This window comes from Fusarium pseudograminearum, chromosome 4, assembly GCF_000303195.2.
Source record: "Fusarium pseudograminearum CS3096 chromosome 4, whole genome shotgun sequence".
Taxonomy (NCBI): domain Eukaryota; kingdom Fungi; phylum Ascomycota; class Sordariomycetes; order Hypocreales; family Nectriaceae; genus Fusarium; species Fusarium pseudograminearum.
This window is the reverse complement of record NC_031954.1, coordinates 5,222,817-5,240,398: the sequence shown is the minus strand read 5'-3', so window position 1 is coordinate 5,240,398 and position 17,582 is coordinate 5,222,817. Positions and strand designations below refer to the sequence as shown.

General features: G+C 49.8%; 6 protein-coding genes across 6 annotated transcripts; 3 read left to right on the top strand and 3 right to left on the bottom strand.

Moving 5' to 3' along the window:
* Positions 1-23: 23 nt before the first annotated feature.
* On the bottom strand, positions 24-1,987 carry FPSE_10353 (uncharacterized protein; the record flags this gene model as incomplete). The annotated part of the gene is made up of 2 exons (XM_009263470.1): positions 24-1,666; positions 1,726-1,987. 2 exons carry the CDS (start codon positions 1,985-1,987, stop codon positions 24-26), a joined length of 1,905 nt encoding a protein of 634 aa, XP_009261745.1.
* A 483-nt stretch (positions 1,988-2,470) lies between these two features.
* Positions 2,471-6,136, top strand: FPSE_10354 (uncharacterized protein; the record flags this gene model as incomplete). The annotated part of the gene is made up of 4 exons (XM_009263471.1): positions 2,471-2,563; positions 2,616-5,870; positions 5,933-6,033; positions 6,094-6,136. The coding sequence occupies 4 exons, from the start codon at positions 2,471-2,473 to the stop codon at positions 6,134-6,136; spliced, it is 3,492 nt and encodes a 1,163-aa protein (XP_009261746.1).
* A 282-nt stretch (positions 6,137-6,418) lies between these two features.
* FPSE_10355 (uncharacterized protein) lies at positions 6,419-7,232 on the bottom strand (the record flags this gene model as incomplete). Its single annotated transcript, XM_009263472.1, has 2 exons — positions 6,419-6,751; positions 6,807-7,232. The coding sequence occupies 2 exons, from the start codon at positions 7,230-7,232 to the stop codon at positions 6,419-6,421; spliced, it is 759 nt and encodes a 252-aa protein (XP_009261747.1).
* A 4,270-nt stretch (positions 7,233-11,502) lies between these two features.
* Positions 11,503-13,826, top strand: FPSE_10356 (uncharacterized protein; the record flags this gene model as incomplete). The annotated part of the gene is made up of 9 exons (XM_009263473.1): positions 11,503-11,577; positions 11,743-12,268; positions 12,329-12,381; positions 12,506-12,513; positions 12,565-12,658; positions 12,714-12,875; positions 12,931-12,982; positions 13,050-13,489; positions 13,542-13,826. 9 exons carry the CDS (start codon positions 11,503-11,505, stop codon positions 13,824-13,826), a joined length of 1,695 nt encoding a protein of 564 aa, XP_009261748.1.
* Positions 13,827-15,788: 1,962 nt separating this feature from the next.
* FPSE_10357 (uncharacterized protein) lies at positions 15,789-16,430 on the top strand (the record flags this gene model as incomplete). The annotated part of the gene is made up of 2 exons (XM_009263474.1): positions 15,789-16,147; positions 16,205-16,430. 2 exons carry the CDS (start codon positions 15,789-15,791, stop codon positions 16,428-16,430), a joined length of 585 nt encoding a protein of 194 aa, XP_009261749.1.
* Positions 16,431-16,635: 205 nt separating this feature from the next.
* FPSE_10358 (uncharacterized protein) lies at positions 16,636-17,149 on the bottom strand (the record flags this gene model as incomplete). Its single annotated transcript, XM_009263475.1, has 3 exons — positions 16,636-16,907; positions 16,961-17,039; positions 17,120-17,149. 3 exons carry the CDS (start codon positions 17,147-17,149, stop codon positions 16,636-16,638), a joined length of 381 nt encoding a protein of 126 aa, XP_009261750.1.
* Positions 17,150-17,582: the final 433 nt, after the last annotated feature.

Sequence of the window (17,582 nt, the reverse complement as noted above, 5' to 3'; positions counted from 1 at the left end):
CGCCGTGATGTTTTGCCAATGCATCACGCTTTTGCTTTTCTCTTCCCCTTTGATGAACTGCCACCAGCCTCATCGTCATCATCCATGTCGTTCTCTTCATCTTCGTCTCGTGGGAGTTGGAAGCCCATCATACCTAGCAAATTACCCGTTGGCCCAGCCATACCACCCTGGCTCTTGAAGCTCTCTAGTAGGTTCTTTGCCAGGTTGTAATCGATATCGACTTCGTCCTCGCTATCCTCTCCACCTTCTTCTTCTATATTTGGCAAGCTGGTTTCTCCTTCTTTTTGGCTTGTGTTCTTTAGACGAGGCTGTTTCTCTGCAGCAGGGTCGAGCTTGAGAGCACCGTGTTCGTTCAGCTCAGCTTCGAACTCTGTGGTGAGCTTTTGGATTTCTTCGTCCTCTTCATCCATTACTGGTGGTTCAGGTTTGTGCTTGGTTTTCTTGGGCGTGTTGTTGTTCGAGTCTGTAGATGGTAGGCCCATCATTTCTCTCATCATTTTTGCGAACTCTTCTTCGTCAAAACTGACCTCCTTATCCTCAGACTCACTATCATCGTCGAATTCGTCATCCTCCTCATCGTCATAGTCCATTTCGTCAAGTTCTGCGCCGTCCATTCCAGCACTGTCGTCGTTGAGAAACGCCTCGAAGCGGGAGACGATTTTTCGAAGATCAGATTGCGTGTTCGCGTCTCCAAACCCCGTCTTTGCATCGGAGGCGTTGTTTCCTCTCTTCCCATCCAGTTCCCGTTCGAACTCTTGGTAGTCAATATCCATCCAGGCTTCGCTGTCGTCCCGCTCGGCATCCTTCCATGACTTGATCTCTTCGTCCGAAGGTAGAGCATCAATACCGTCCTCCTCGAGGTCCTCAATGACGATAGCAAGCTCGCGTACGGCTCTGTTTTTACTCTTGTCGGCCTTTGCGGCCAGCATTTCGAATCCACATGTGAGTTTCATTCCGATGTCCAATCTCGCCATGACCTTGTCCGACTCGCCCGAGGGCACCTCTTTTTGCGCCTTGCGGAGCACATCAGCCCAGCTAGGTGGAGTATCGAATCTCTGAGATCGCAGCTGGGCGAAAAGTACTTTACTGAACCGAGCAGATGTCGTGATAAGGTCCTGAGGTGGAAACACTGGCGGTCCTGATGGTGAGATGACACGTTTCAAAGCAATGGGGTCTCGAAGATAGAATGTTTCGACGGCCGGTGCAACTGATTTAGGAAGCGAATGTAGAACACATGCTAGTTTCCTTGGTATAGTAACGAGTGAATGATGGATAGATTCGCCGATTTGTGCCGGATACTTTTCTAGTCGATAGAAGGCCTCGGCTTCAACAAACCCCGAGTGTACAAGGGCTTCGCGTTTTGCTCTGATGATTTCAACTGCTTCTGGAAGCTCAAGATTGCGGGTTTTGAGGCCGTCTTCGTCTTTCACTGGAACGAGTAGGAGATGGCCCGTATTAATCCAAGTTCGGTTGTTATCGATCTCTGGGTTCAACCATCTTGGAAGCACATTTGCAGCTTCGACGAGCAGGAACTCACCATCCGTGTCAAACACCCTAATCCAGAGATTAGGGTGAGACTTGGATAGTTCCCGAAGGATGTATACAATCAACCATTCATCCTCTACGGCATCGCTATAATCGGTGATGCCATGGAGATGCAATAGGCCTGTCGTACCAATTAGCATACTGCGTCAGAATAGCGAACCGTGCAATTCTGATACTCACCTGATTCGTTTTTTAGTGCAAGATTAAACTCATCTTTTTGCCATATATAGTCTTTTGTGAGGGTGTTGGCAAGGTCTATTGCTGACTTTCGAATGTTCTCGATCTGTGACAGTTGCTTTCTGGCATCGAGTTGAGGATCCAGATAGAAAAGTAGGTATTCCACACAATTGTCGGGCAGGTGATTTTTAAATTCTGTCTCTTCTGTTTGGCCTGATTCTTGGGAGGTTTCCTCCTCCTCTATGATTGCAGATCTAAACGACATTGTAGTTTTGAACCTTTGTAAGGCCGTGATTTTGTTGTCTTGTCGAGGGAGACAGACGTTGGGAGTAACGATTTTACGTAGGTCCCAATGATAAGTAGGTACCTACCTGTTAGCTACCGGGTAAGCAAGTTAAACTGGCATCAGCCGCAAAGATGCGCTAATCCTATTATGGGTAGCTAGCTACCTGTAGCTGTGCACAGTAGAAGCCCCACTTGTGCGACACGGTCGTCACGTCCCACGCGTAGAGTGAAAGAAGGTCCCTATGATTCAACTACCCTTTGTCAACCTAGCCCAATCTTCCTCCTTTGTACGGACCGAGAATACTACATCACTGCTAGTATTACGCAGATACGAAATAAGCTACCTCCTTACTCGATATTCGTCTCATTGAATGCTTCCTGTCCATGATCGACCTTCGCGTAAAGGTTTCCCACCTCAAATACCCATCATTTGAAACGTCGCAAGCCCGTGCGCATCGCAGCCATGGCTCCCACCAAACGATCGAGGCGCGATGCTGAAGACGACGAAATTACAGATGTACAGAGAGCGCGATCAAATTATGGGAACGGAGATGCTGTAAGAGCCACAGACACGACCAGTCATCTACACAATCTAACATCTACCCAAGAGAAAACGCGCCAGGGTCACTCTCGATGACGAAAGAACGATAGAACAAACCCCCCGACGTGAGGAAACACCAAGCGACGAGAGCGACGATGACGACGACGACCGCCGCCAACGCAACCCACCCCCTCAAACTCAGTATGAAATGATGCGAGACGACGGCTTCAAGCATCTTGAGCACGCCGACTGGGATGACCAGCAAGCGACCCAGAAGTTGGCCCAGCGGGGTGCTGCTCTAGGCAACAACATGGTGTCTGAAAGTGGTATCATTGAAAGCATCACATGCTTCAACTTTATGTGCCACGAGCGACTGCATGTCGATCTTGGCCCGCTCATCAACTTCATCGTAGGAGAGAATGGCAGCGGGAAGAGTGCTGTCCTTACCGCCCTAACGCTTTGCCTAGGTGGTAAAGCCAGTGATACCAATCGAGGAGGAAGTCTCAAGTCATTTGTGAAGGAAGGTACTGAACATGGAAGCTTGGTCGTGAAGATCAAGAACGCCGGCTCAGATGCCTATCAACCTGACATATACGGTGAAACTATAATTGTCGAACGCCATTTCTCTAAATCCGGCAGTAGTGGATTCAAGATCAAGAGCGCCAATGGTCGAATCATATCAACAAAGAAGCAAGAGGTTGATGAGATATCCGAATGGTATGCACTGCAGATTGGTAACCCTCTAACCGTTCTGTCACAAGACAACGCGCGTCAGTTTCTCAACGCCGCTACACCTGCCCAGAAGTACAAGTATTTTGTATCTGGTGTACAACTTGAACAACTAGACAATGATTACAAGATGTCGCAGGACACACTTGAAAAGACACTCCTGCTCAGGGAGGACCTGGACTCAAAGATTGAACAGGTTAAAAAAGAAATGGAAGACGCCAAACGTCTATCTGAGACAGCACAAAAGAACAAGACAATGCGCGAGAAAGCGCGGCACTACAGAAACCAGTTAGTTTGGTACCAGGTTGTGGAGCAGGAGCAGTCACTCGCCGAATACGAGAAGGACCTCGTAAGACGGGCCCAAACAATCATCGACAAGGAGCGGTATTGTGAGAGCACGACAGAAGAGCTCAGGTTGACCGAAGAGAAGCTCGAACAACGCCGTCAAACGAAGGAAGAACTGGAGCAAGACCGAGGATCCTATGAAGAGAGCATCGTCAAAGCGACGGAAGCACATCGGGAAGCAGCAAAGGACGAATCTGAGTTGCTCATGGAGGAACGAGACGCCCACCAGCGCCTCAAAACAATCAAAGACGACATCAAGGCCTGCAAGTTCAAGATTCAAGAGGAGGAACGCCGATTGAGTCAGTCGACTGGAAACGCTAGATCTGAAAAGGATAACGAGCTTGAGCAGGCCCGGGATAAGGAATCTTTGCTGAGACAACAGATGGAGGAGATACACAACAATCTTCCTGACCTCCAAACTCGGCTCAGCGACGCTGAACAGGAGTCGAAGAAGCTTTCGTACAGCAAAGACATCAAACGTAAAGATATTGTTTCCGTCGAGCAACAAGTTCGCGAACTCAAAGCAACGACCGGAGGCCGGTTTGATGGTTACGACAGAGACATTCGTGATGTGGTCAGTGCAATCGAGAATGAACAAGGATGGGAACAGAAACCCGTCGGGCCTATTGGAGCTCACATTCGACTATCAAAACCCGAGTGGTCAGGTATCCTGGAGCGGACTCTCGGCGAAGGACTCAACGCATTTGTCGTCAGGAGCAAGTCGGACCAAACAAGACTATCCAACTTGATGCGTCGGTTGCGCCTTAAGAAACAACCACCAATCTACATTGCATATGGCGGCAAGATCGACACAAGCAGTCTGGAGCCAGACCCAGCCTTCGATACCATTCTCAGAGTTCTTCAATTCGATGATGATATTGTCAGATCCCAGCTCATCATTGGCAATCAAATCGAGAAGATCATTCTTATTCGTGACCGAGAAGAGGCTCAGAAAGTTATGGTCGAAGGCGTTCCTCCACGCAATGTAGGGGCCTGTCTCTGTTTCCATGATGGACAAAATAAGCGAGGATGGGGTCTGAGGCTCACAAATCGTAACGGCTCGATGGCAACAAGCCCCGTCCAGCCATATACTATGCGGCCCCGAATGCAGACAGATACCGGCCAACAGGTTCGAATTCAGGAGGACAATCTCAAGCATCTAGGCCTGGAGATGGCCGAGATCAACCGAAAGGAACGACAGGCACAGCAGGCAGTTCAACGATGCAGGACAGAGCTTGACAACCAACGCAAAGATAACAGGAAGCTCGAAGGTGACCTTCGCCGAACACAAGCTGATATTGAGCGTATCCAAATGGAGCTGGATGCGTTCGAAGGGGTTGATGGCAGACTCAATATCCTCCGAGCCGAGCTGGAGTCAAGGCGATCCGATGAAGAATCTCTTGGGAATCAGTATGGTGAAATGGCACTATCAAAGCGAGATCTGAAAGCCAAAACCGAGAAGGCTCGCCTGAAGCTTGAAGAAGCCAAGAACAATCAAGAGGAATTTGAGGGCAAGGTTCAAAAAGCGTCCCAGAAAATTGCCACTGCTGAGAACATGAGGCGGGTTGCCGTAGCCAAGAAGAATGATGCTTTCGAACAGGTCGATATTGAGAAAAACGAGAGGCGGCGTGTTGAGGAAAAGAGAGAGCACAAGGCAATAGAGGTGGCGCAGTTCATTGAGCAGGCGACAGAGGCAGTACCAGAACGGGTGCACATTCCGGAAGACGAGACATACGACAGTATTGAGCAAAAGTACACCAAACTCAGAGAACAACTCAAACAACGAGAAGCGCGTATTGGAGCTACGGATGACCAAATATTTGACCGCTCTCACGAAGCCAAAGACCGATACGAAAGCGTTCAGAGGCAAACCAAGGACTTGGATGATACCATTGCTTGCTTGAAGCGTGCCATTCATAGCCGTCTATACATGTGGCGCCAGTTCCAGCGACAGATCAGCGCACGCATTCGTATCCAGTTCAACTACCTTCTCAGCGAGCGAGGTTTTCGAGGTAAAATTGACTTGGACCATAGAAACCGCAAGGTCCACGTCCAGATTGAACCCGATGAGACGCGCAAGAGCTCGTCTGGAAGAAACACAAAGACTCTTTCTGGTGGAGAAAAATCCTTCTCGTCCATTTGCATGCTGCTGTCAGTTTGGGAGGCAATTGGTTCCCCAATTCGATGCCTTGACGAATTTGACGTGTTCATGGACAACGTCAATCGTGCCATTAGCACAAACATGCTGGTAAGTAACCAAAACACCAGACCGATAAAGTATCACGCGCTCTAACATAAAAATTCAAATAGGTGGATGTTGCTCGACGCTCGGTTTCGCGCCAATATATTCTCATCACCCCCAATGCCATTGAAGGTCGGGCGAGGTTGGACAAGGACGTCAAGATTATTCGGTTAGTCCCCCTTCGATTTTGTTGCGGTTATTTATCAGTTGCTAATAATACATGTGCTAGACTTACGGATCCTCGACAACGAACGCTTGATGATTTCCGATAAACGTTGTACTCGATATGTTTCTGGAGTTAGGCGCGAAACGGGTCGTTGAAAGGGCACTCAGAGGATTAGAAGATAAAAGCATGGGTTCAGGTTTGTGGAATTATCGCGTGTGATACCAGAGAACTTTGTAGGACTGTTCTGTACAGGAACGGACAGTGTAGATATGACATTACAATTTGCGCCGGCTAAGGCTTCTATATTCATGGACGATGGTATACATGGTTCTTACAATATTATACAAATGATTCGTTCTCCGCCGTTCTTGGAGGGAGCGTGACTCCCTTAGATCCTGACGCCCTTGCTCCTTAATATGTTGACACCAGCGCTGAGCGTGTATCCAGCCCATTGACCGAACGACCCAACCATGCCGCCGACTGACTTGACTTCGCCTAGTCTTCGCTGAAGGAACCGTCTTGTCTCAACAAAATCGGGGGATCGATCATTCGTCATGAAGAGCTCGCTTGTGCTGTAGATCATGGATAGGGTGGCGCGCTTGGTATACCATGAGGGATCGACGGCTTTGTCGCCAGCAAGGAACCAAATTTCATCGGAGAGTTTGGCAAGCTCTTTTAGAGACTCGGGGACGTAGCTGGGCTGTGCCATAACGGCCAACGCCTGTAAAACAATAAAGTCAGTCTAGGGTATCCCATTGATTCGACATCTGTCCTACCTCTTGCCAGCGGCCCAGAATCTCCTTGTTACCCATAAGTCGCTCCCATGTTAGAGCTTCCACTCTCGCCGCAACACTGGGCTGATCTGCACCAGGGAGAGCTTCCTTGCTGCGAGCTGCCAGAGCTTCGCGCTGGGTAGTTAAATGGTATCGGATCAAGCCAAAGGCACCGTCGGGAATGACACTGGCACTGATGTCGAGGTAACCAGCATCTCTTGCTCCGCGACCAAGGGCCTTCTGAGAGAATCCGAGCTCGGGGACGTGTTTATAGGCAGCAGCAAGAATGGACTTTTCTGCATTGCCAAACGGTCCTGGTGGTGGTGGATGATCGTATGCGTGGAAGGGTCGGCGAGAGTTCAGACCCTGTGTCAACCTCGAGGCGCGCAAGACCGACGTCTTGGGGAGACTTCGAGTGGAAGCTGCCATATTGAGAATAGTTTTATGTTGAGGTATTGTATCGTATTAATTATGACGATGTCGCGATTTGGGCTTCACATGCATCGACCGTTTTTTTTGGAGTTGACGTTTGCGATTTGTTCTATGCTACCTAGGTAGTCAAGTCGTCTCCCAATCACAACGATCTAATGGCACGGGTGGGGGGGACTACGGGAAAGAGCTCGGGCCACTCCGGACTTTGTCTTTATACTGTACGGGATCGGCAGTCAACATTTTCGCTCTAGAGCACCCTACTGTTAGGTACGTTACTGCGAAGCCGTTATCTATAGTCTCGAAATCGTTCCTTGGGATGAAGCAACTCCACTAAAAAGATTCAACAAGAATACTTGCTTCAGATCACAGCATGTGGTATGGAGTGAATGATTACTCTGTGCGTTAACGACTCCTCCAGCACGACATATCAGCATAGCGGAGCTTCGGCACATCCATAGCTTAGTACCTACTACCTACTGCCAAATGTCGTACTTCAGTTACTTCCCTCAATGCAAGTAAGTGAATGCGTCTGATCTGATATGCTTGTAAACGAGATACTTCATGTTACCGTATCCTAGCTCAAGCCGCGTCTTACTAGCATGGATCAGTTGTTCACAATCATCCGAAAAGCCCTAGACTTCCAACCCAAGTCTATCTCCCGTTGCTAAACCGTACAGCCCTGATCCCAAGGGTGACTGTACATATGCTGTAGGTAGTAACAGTACATAGTAGTTGTATCATCTGTTCGTATGCAACCATCATGCAGATGCATGCCAGAAGTCGGATATTTCATCCTGGTCTTCTACTATGTACCAAGGTACGGAGTGAGCTGCGAGGCAGCAGAAAGCCTGGAGTGGAAGTGCGTGCTTGATAGTTACTCCACATTGAATGCTGCTAACGGCCTGAGCGTAGGTAGCTACCTACCTAGGTACATATGTATTACATCGCCGGGGATCCGCAAACAACCTTGATGATCGGATTCTGACCTGGCATGAGCCTGCTTGCGGGTATTAGGTCGCCCGTGATGTTGGTGCTGTATGATGTATGGTATTAGAGCATCGTGGCATCTCCGCCAGGCGTTATACGGCTTGTTCAGCGGTGTCCAAATAACCCGAACGTTTATCACCAACCAATAGCATGTCAAAAAGTCTTCTTACCTGCTCATCAGAATCCTGCCTTGAGAATGTGACGAGACAAGCAACAGGGCAGCTAGCAACCCTGATCCTTCATGCGTTGGGAGGGGTCGACATCGGTAAAGAGCGACTTATTGGTTGCGACTTGCAGCGATAGCTGTTGTGTAACAATGAATCTCTTCGTACGTAGGTGGGGAATCGAGATGTCACACAAACCAATCACGGCTCTCATTGCATGCATTCAGCTGCACATGCGAGCTTGACTAGACACAGTTTCGAAATCGTTTCGGTAGACTGTTCAGCGGACAGCAGGGTTCATCCATTCTTGTGTGGGTTTTGGTGCTGTTAGTGATACCACGGAAAAGTACGGGCAGAGGGAGTTTGTGTCGGTCCCAACTGGATTATCGCTCCCGTAAATTTGGTGAGGTCAATGGTGGCGATGGGAACATCTCGTTTAGAAAACTCGTGGTTTCAGCCCTGCGATAGAAATTGGCAAGTCCTTTTCATTCTTGACCAACAGACCTCGTATGGTGTGAATGTAGAATGTGATGGATCTGAGCTGCAGATCCGGAGACTAAGATGAGCCTGAAATCAACAATTACCCAACGCGACATATCCCTGATCTGCTGCTGTAAATTCGCCTCTCCTTGTTCCTGGTGCTTTGCTAGCCTACTTTAACCCAGCAGGTGTTTAGAGCAGCCCAATAATCGCTCAAGGAGAAACACATTAGGCTGCATTGTGAAACCAGGCAAGCAATGCATAAAGCAATTCGACTACTAAACTTGAGCCATGGATATACAGGATCCGATGAGTACGTATAGTACTATACGTAGTAGAGTGCTTTGATCCGGTAGTAGTGCAGAGCGCCATGTTACTTGAACCTTGAAAGAATGCAGGCGAACCAGAAGTCATCTGCACCTATACAAGACAGCACTCCCAGCGCTTTGCAGAGCCGGACCGCTGATTCTTTCAATACCTGTTGATGATGATCGCTGACGAATCGTCCTGTGAGGTGAGAGTTTGAAGAGTCCTGATTCTCGATGTTGGTGTATATATACTTTCGAGTTGGGATGGAAACCGAGCCTTTAACTATCGGTAACAGAGAAGTGAGCAAGAAGGCCAGTTCTGCTTAAAGAACTGTATGTTAGAGAGTATCTTAGTAGGTATATTGAAGTTCTAACACAGAAGAAAAAACATGATTATACCTGACCGAGGCCATCAAACCAGCAAGTACACGTACAGGCACATACCTGGGTTACAGTCCGAAACTTGCCCGGTGCTGCAAGTCAATAATACTGCTACAACAAACCCAACGTTGACCTTGTGGACTGTACTGTATACAGAAGACTGGCAACGTACTAAACTTTCATGGCACCTCGTGTTATCATGCTCATGTCCAGTAAGCTTTAGAGTGGATCCCATCATGTCCCTGCCCCTGGTCTAACCCCGGTCCCGTGTCCTCATTCGTCGCCTGGTCCTTCCTCATCTCTTGCCCAACGCGTTCTTTTCTTTTTACGACACAAGAAGAGGGAGTGAGAAGAACCTTGACAGTCAGCACTAAAGAGCCACAGACTTCCTCGACCATCGTTTCCTCATCGCTGCCGTCTCCTCAAACCCCCTTGAAAGCGTCAGAAGCCGACATCTCCTGTCCCTGGCGAAAGAAAAAAGCCGACCAGCCTGACCACCCATTTCCTGGACGCTGGTATCTGGTACTGTACCACCACGCCGCACGCCGAGACCCTTTTCAGCCCAGCCCAGTCAAGCCAAGCCTATCCAGCCCGCGCAAGTGAACTGTGATTCATCTGTGGCCTGCATAGTCCAAGGTGCTTGCTTGCAATTTCTATGCGACAGTCGCAGCTGTTGTTGACCATCCGTGGATCCTGCTCGTGGCCTGTCTTGTTTTAGGCCTTGCTGCCCAGGCACTTTTATTAGCCTACAGTATACACACACATTCGTCACCCCCATAGTTACCTATCTTCGGCTCATCAATCGCTCGCTCTCCTAATATTCCACTACGAAACGTGGACACCTACGGCCCGTCTCCGCTCCCCTCCGCCGAGACCTACCCTTCCTAGAAACTGGTCGCGCCAGTTCGTCTGCTGCCCGAACTCGCACCCGTCACTCGTCGCTCACATTACCTACCAACCTACCTTATTACGCGACAAGGACACCCACCCCAACCAAAAGGGACATTTCTTTCTGTACATCCAGACAGAAAGACAGACAAAACGTATTACACACGCGATTAAACCACAATCACAATGGGTATGTTGATGATATCTTTCGTTTGCTTCCTCTGTTCCTGGTTCTTCCCGTGGGCAGCAGCAGTTGCTGCTCGTTAGGTATACTATGATGGCTGGCCATGCACTCACGCGTCTGCGAGGCAACATGTGTGCCGGCCCTTTGTCGTCTTGATCTTGCAGTGCCCATTGTCGTCTTCGATGGCTCCTCGAGGCTCGGCGACTCTTCTGTAGTTGCCCAGCACTAGCTCATCCATTTTCTCCCGGGCCCTATTGAGCCTATCCAAGCCATGATCTGAGTCTTTTGGTTTCCAAAGCCCGAACACAACAGATCCTGAGCCTGCCTGCCTGTTGCTGCTGTGTCTTGCATTGTTGTTGTATCTGCGCATGCGATCCCACTCCTTGGAGTGTCTTCATCAATCAGTGTGATACCACCTCTTGCTTGATGCAGTCTCGGAGATTCCCCATTCCACTCCAACAAAGCCCTCCCAGTCGTCTCTTCTTCTTCGCATCGTCCTTCCCCATCCATTCACTGCATTGCATTATCGAGCCCCCTTACCTGCATCTCCCGCCAAGGTCCACCTGGCTCTGCTACCACCCCTCCACTAAAGAGGTTGACCTCTCTGCCTACCTCAACCAAGCTACCATTACTCCCTGTTACTTCAAACACTCTTTCTCTCCCTCACCATCTTCCATTATTGCGCATCTTTTGCAAAGGTTCTATTCTTTCATGACTTGTCCGATTCTGACGCTCACCTTTCTATAGCTGACTCCGGTGATACTTATCGACCCGTAAGTAACTTTGATTCATTCCTGACTTTACTCAACTTTACCTTTTAACTGCACCTGCCTGTCGACATTGTTGCCTTTCTTCTGCGCAAATCCTCTGTCGCCATGCCGAGCTTGTGCGCCTTCCCGCGCCAGATCGGCTTGCTGCTTTTGCTCCTTCCTGCTTTCTTCTCAAGAACAGTGAGCGCAACTTGAATATTTGGAAGGAACTCACGGCAGCTCCATTGATCCGAGATCGGCTGTCGCGGCGCGCCTTGGTTGTTGCTTCCTGTTTTTTTTTCAAGTAGCCGTAGACAGCCGCCGAAGAAAGCCACTGTTTGGCGCTGCTCATTTTTTCCCCAAAAGAGCAGTGCTCTGACAGTGGCAGCAACAGCGACGGGCAGTGAATCAGCTCTGTTTGCGCTCGCAGCCTTGTTTTACCCGAAACATCTCAGTTCACAATACCCCTCATTCTGCACAACATTGGCGGTTTCATTCAACAATCAAGCTTCTGACATGGCATCCGCACTTGTACTTCGCCCAGCTAACAATCTTCAGCGTGAGAGGTCACGATCTCCTCGCAGACGCTCAAGAAGCCCCGAAAGGCCACACCGACGCCGCTCCTACTCCCCACGCAGCCGATCAGGAAGCCGGGACGACTATCGACGAAACCGTGATCGCTCGCCCATGACTAGCACAGGCGCACCAGGTGGAGGACCAAGTGCAGGCTACGGTGGACAGGCCCCTCACCGATCTTACGAAGAGCGAGCCGTCGCTCGAGAACAAATGATGAACAACATTCGCGAATCGTCCCAGCAGGACCGCCGAGTCTACGTCGGTAACCTCTCGTACGATGTCAAGTGGCACCATCTTAAGGACTTCATGAGACAGGGTGAGGCTTTCAACGCCGCGGAACGCAGGTGGAATACATGGGACTGACGAAATGGTATAGCTGGAGAGGTGCTCTTTGCCGACGTGCTCTTGCTTCCCAACGGAATGTCGAAGGTGGGCTTCATCGCATGATTTTTTTCTTTTCCCTTGGCAGGCTTTCCTTTGTGGTTCTTCATTCCCTCTAGCACTTATGGACGGTTGGGTTGACGGGTGGGACGTTGTCCTGGGTTAATTGTAGGGATGCGGGTAAGTCGATTTACATTCTGAGCTCTTCGAACGTGACTAACAGCTTTACAGAATTGTGGAATATGCTACGCGGGAGCAAGCCCAAGCGGCTGTTGCCCAACTGAGCAACCAGAATCTCATGGGTCGTCTAGTCTACGTGCGTGAGGTAAGTAACAACAGCCGCAAGCCAGACACAGGCGCCAAGCTGACAGAAACGCAAGGACCGTGAGGCTGAGCCTCGGTTTATTGGAGCAACGGGCGGAAATCGCGGCGGCTTCGGCGGCGGTGGCGGTATGCCCGGCCATTTCAACCCTGCATATGGCGGTGGTGCTCCCGGCGGTGGTGCTCCTGGTGGCGGCGGCCGCCAGATCTATGTGGCCAACGTTTGTTCAACCCCAGTTTGTGTGAATATGATGGATAAGAATTGACGTGCAGTAGCTTCCCTTCAATGTAGGCTGGCAGGATCTCAAAGACTTGTTTCGTCAAGCTGGTATGTATTGTTTTTGTTTTCTTACACACCCAGGACCCCGTGGTGCTGGAGTCTAACTGTTGCGCAGCTCGAACCGGTGCCGTAATTCGAGCCGACGTCCATATCGGACCTGATGGCCGCCCTAAGGGATCTGGTATCGTTGTCTTCGAGAGCCCCGACGATGCTCGCAACGCTATTGGGCAGTTCAATGGCTACGATTGGCAAGGCCGTGTCATCGAGGTTCGTGAGGACCGCTACGCCGGTAGTGGACCCGGCATGGGCTTCGGCGGCCGAGGTGGCTTTGGCGGTGGCATGCGCGGAGGATTTGGTGGAGGATTCGCTGGTCGCGGCGGTTTTGGCGGCGGACGTGGTGGTTTTGGAGGTGGCTTCGGCGGCCGTGGAGGATTCGGCGGAGGTGCACCTGGGGGACCCGGCTTCGAGCCCCCTGCTAGCTCTGTCCCTCCCAATCCTTTCACTGATTACGCCACCGCCGGCAGTGACAGAGGAGAGATCATCTATGTTCGCAACGTAAGGCTATTCTCCGCGTTAAGATACGAGTCACTACTGACCTAATGTACAGCTTCCCTGGTCGACTAGCAACGATGACTTGGTCGAGCTATTCACCACCATTGGAAAGGTCGAGCAAGCCGAGATCCAGTACGAGCCCAGCGGCCGCTCCCGCGGTACTGGCGTCGTTCGCTTCGACTCAGCTGAGACCGCTGAGACTGCCATTACCAAGTTCCAGGGGTATCAATACGGCGGTCGCCCTCTCAATTTGAGCTTCGTCAAGTATCTCAACCAAGGCGGAAACGACGTCATGGACACAGATCCTCATGGCGGCCTGACTCAGGATCAGATCATGTAAGAGGGGTTGTGATCATCTATACTGAACTTGGGTTTCATACAGCAATGTTCTGTCGGTCATGGCCAACGTTCCGCCTGGGGGGATCCCCCCTGGCATCTTTTCCTTTTATATTGGCTTGTTTCTTTTCTGATACTTTTCGTTTTTCACATGAGCAGCAAAAGCTGGAGGATATCGGCGGTGGATTCTTGATGCACGGGTACGCGGTCGATCACTATTGAGGATGAATCGACGCTTTATCCTCTAATATTCCGAGGAACTCAGTGCGACAGGGATCTTATTACGGGCTTACCAAACAGCACCGACTTGTCTCACTCTCACGCCTCAACCAAGGTGAGCGGTTATAAGGACAAGGTTGCGATTGTGTCAATGGAGGAAGGGATAACTGCTCGGGCTGGCAGTCTCATAGGAGACTGCACGGCTCTACTTAGAATGTATCTCGAGTAATCATCCGAAGGTTTTTAAGAATAACGATGGCAGGTGGTCTTGGTGAAGGGGAAGACGTAGGATTCGTATGGACATGCGTGCGTAGCATCTTGGGGCAATGCCGTCAGGGTAAAAGTTGCCCATGATCGGAAGATGAATACCGGCGTTCGGGAGTAATCTGGCCTGGTTTTATTGCATGTGTGCCCAATGGGTTGCGAGGTGGAATCATAAAGGTAAGAGGTCCACCTCGGCTGCCTTTGCTGTTGACACGTTGACGTTGACATTGTGAATACCAGGGCCCCATAAATTTGGCCGTAGCACTGGAGGTGAATCTTTCGATCATAGGCCTTTCATGAGCCTGGAATTAAAGCGATGTCTTAGGCAGTGACCATCCGGCTCGATTGTGATGAGCGTTGCCGAGACAAACGTGCGCAAAGGTTGAGGTCCGATAGTCTTCGGCGAGCGACAACTACAACAGGAACGCTTTGTAAGTTCTGATGAATGTGTTGATTTGTCTGATACGAGAGAGAAAAGGCCCGTGACATCTTGTTTCTGGTGGACACCGCAGAGTACCAAGCCGGATGCTCGAATTGCCGTACCAAGGACCTTTTTGATCGACATCTGCCAAGCTTATAGTCATTCCTGAGCTCCCTTGCCCGATGCCATACTGGGATAGCTGTTTGGCAAGTGCCTTATTGTGCTGCACAATTACCTTTTGATTCAGATGAGCCAATAAGAAACGGCTCTGTTTAAGCTTCGAAATAAGCTTGTCTTGTTGATCACTCCGTGCCGGGAATTGGCGCATTTGTCGATCCCCTCCTTCTCGATGCCAAGTAGACTTGGCAAGTTTGCTACTTTCCAAGAGTAGTATTTCACGTACTAGAAGCAGTGTGAGCATCTCGGGAGATGCGGTATCCCGTGAGGGCGAGTGCTCGGCTGACGATTGATGTTATCGCCAATCAATATCAGTTCAATACAATGTGCGCATACGTAAGAAGGCTATGCCCAGAGCTGGCAAGCCTACTGTGTATTTACTATTTTGCTTGGTGTTTTATTATGTTGAGCCTTGGCATCATATGTAGCGTGGCTGTGAATGTGCTAGCTCAAGTCCAAAGCTCTTGGTAAGTCAAGTTGCAAGCGTCACTTGGACACTTCGGTAAGGGATAGTCTGGTTTATACTCTATCTGTAAGTGAACGAATGCCTGGCTGATAGCTCCCTACATGTTTTGATTACCTTGACGCACTATGCACACCAGAGCACTCAGGCTTGGCGACTTGTTGCAATCCTTGTGGAAGCTGCCGTAGACAGGATCCTTGATAATGGCTTCACGATGCTTTGGACAAGTGATATGATGACGTTGTGACAAAATCACTGGTGGGTTCTGTATATGTCTTGACTGACAAGACTTCTATAAAAGAGCAGCTGTTGCCTTAATTTCGATAATATCATCGCTCTCATCACTTCTCTCACATAACAACTATACACTTCACTCACTTCTTACACATCGCCTATACTCCTATCTCCACTCCAAAGCAAACATGAAGTTCTCTGTCTTCACCATTGCCCTCAGCACTCTCGCTGCTGCCTCTCCCACCCCTGACATGGAGCACGAGAAGCGTATCCTTGGACTTCTTAAGCCCAAAAGCAGCAACGTCCCCTTCACCTTCACTTCTACCTGGGAGGTCGTTGCCACTCCTGACCAGGTCGTGAATGCTGACAATGAGTTCACTGGCGGTCTGAAGGGAGGCAAGGGCCTCTTCAAGTTCGGCATCAACTCACACGAGGACATCATCTGCTACAACATCACTCTCTACGGATTTCGCGGAGACTACCAGTCTCCCGCCAACACGGCCACTCACATCCACGAGGCTCCCAAGGGCAAGTCTGGACCTCCTCGGTATGTCTATACATGATAATAGTAACATTTGATGTCACATGGGCTAACTGTTAACAGCATTGCCTTCCCTAACCCCGTCGGCGACGAGAAGAGCCGCAACGCTGTCGGGTGCCTCCAGGGCCCTTTCCGCACTGGCGTTATGGTGGAAGGACAGGACAGTGGTGTTGGCTTCACCGTCGCCGAGATTGAGAAGAACCCCGAGAAATTCTTCGCCGACTCTCACTCCAGCCTTGCTGTTCCTGGCGCTTTCCGAGGACAGCTCAACACAGGCAGAGTCTGCTAGAGGCTTGAAGCCTCCATTTCCGCACTTCATACACCCGCGATACGCACATGGTTTCATAACGCTTGAGACGATGTCCGCTTCACTCTTCTTGCCATTTCTTTCAGAATCGATAATTAGTAGTTATGTTGGTTTGGTGGTTCGATAGGACAATGTGTAGGACAATAATTCATTAATTGATCATATAACCCCCAACTTTGAAGTCAAATCATGCTGCGGCCTTCTTCTTCTTCGCCTTCGCCTTCTTCTTGCTCCTGTCTCTTGGCTTCAGGGCTGTCATGCCTGACTTGCACACATCGGCATACCTCACATAAAATGCCTCCAAATCTTCGGGGTTCACAACTGTGGACAGTTTGACCTTTTTGGAACGGTCCCTCTTACCCTTGCCGTTTGTTGCCTTGATAATGAGGGGTAGAGGCTTGCTAGGGTTGATATCTGGTTCTTCTTCTGAGGGCTGGGCTATATCTTGACCATAGATGACTGGAACGCATTTAGCAGGGGTGGTTAACCAGTACTTAGGAATTTCCACGTACGTCGCTTCTGGCTCAGGTAGATGGAGCCATGGTCGCTGCCCTTGCGATGGTCGAAGAGCTCACCCAGCTTGGCGAAGAACTGTCATGCATGATGTCAGGAACGTGCTCTTCAAAAGGTCCAATACGCTTTTCACAGATGCAGGTGAAGGAAGTACATACCTCGTCGTGGCTCATATGTGAGTCGGCCATACTGATCTTGAGATGCGAGCTGCAACCAATGAGTGAATGTTGATGCAGAGTTGAGTGTGTTAAGCGGGAACCTGATATTGAGGTCAAGTTAGGTGTGCCCCGCCATAATATCGGGGGTTGCAGTGTGGCGACCAACAATTGTGGCTAAGCTGCACTAATCTTAACTTGACAGGCGGTCTGCTGGTTGAACAGCCACCCCTCAATACCAGAAAAGTTAGCCGCTACAGATAAAAGGACAAAATTGGGAAGTCATTTATGCTTTAAGGGCCATATTTATTGTCATTTGTTTCTATATCCTGAAGCTTGGAGGTCATTTTTCTGCACAGTTGCTGGGTACCTTCTACTAAAGCACCTAGTGGGTAACAGAAAAGTTGACCTCTCAAGTCTTGGTGTGCAAAATAAATAGCCTAAAGAGCATAGTCTAAGTAGCATA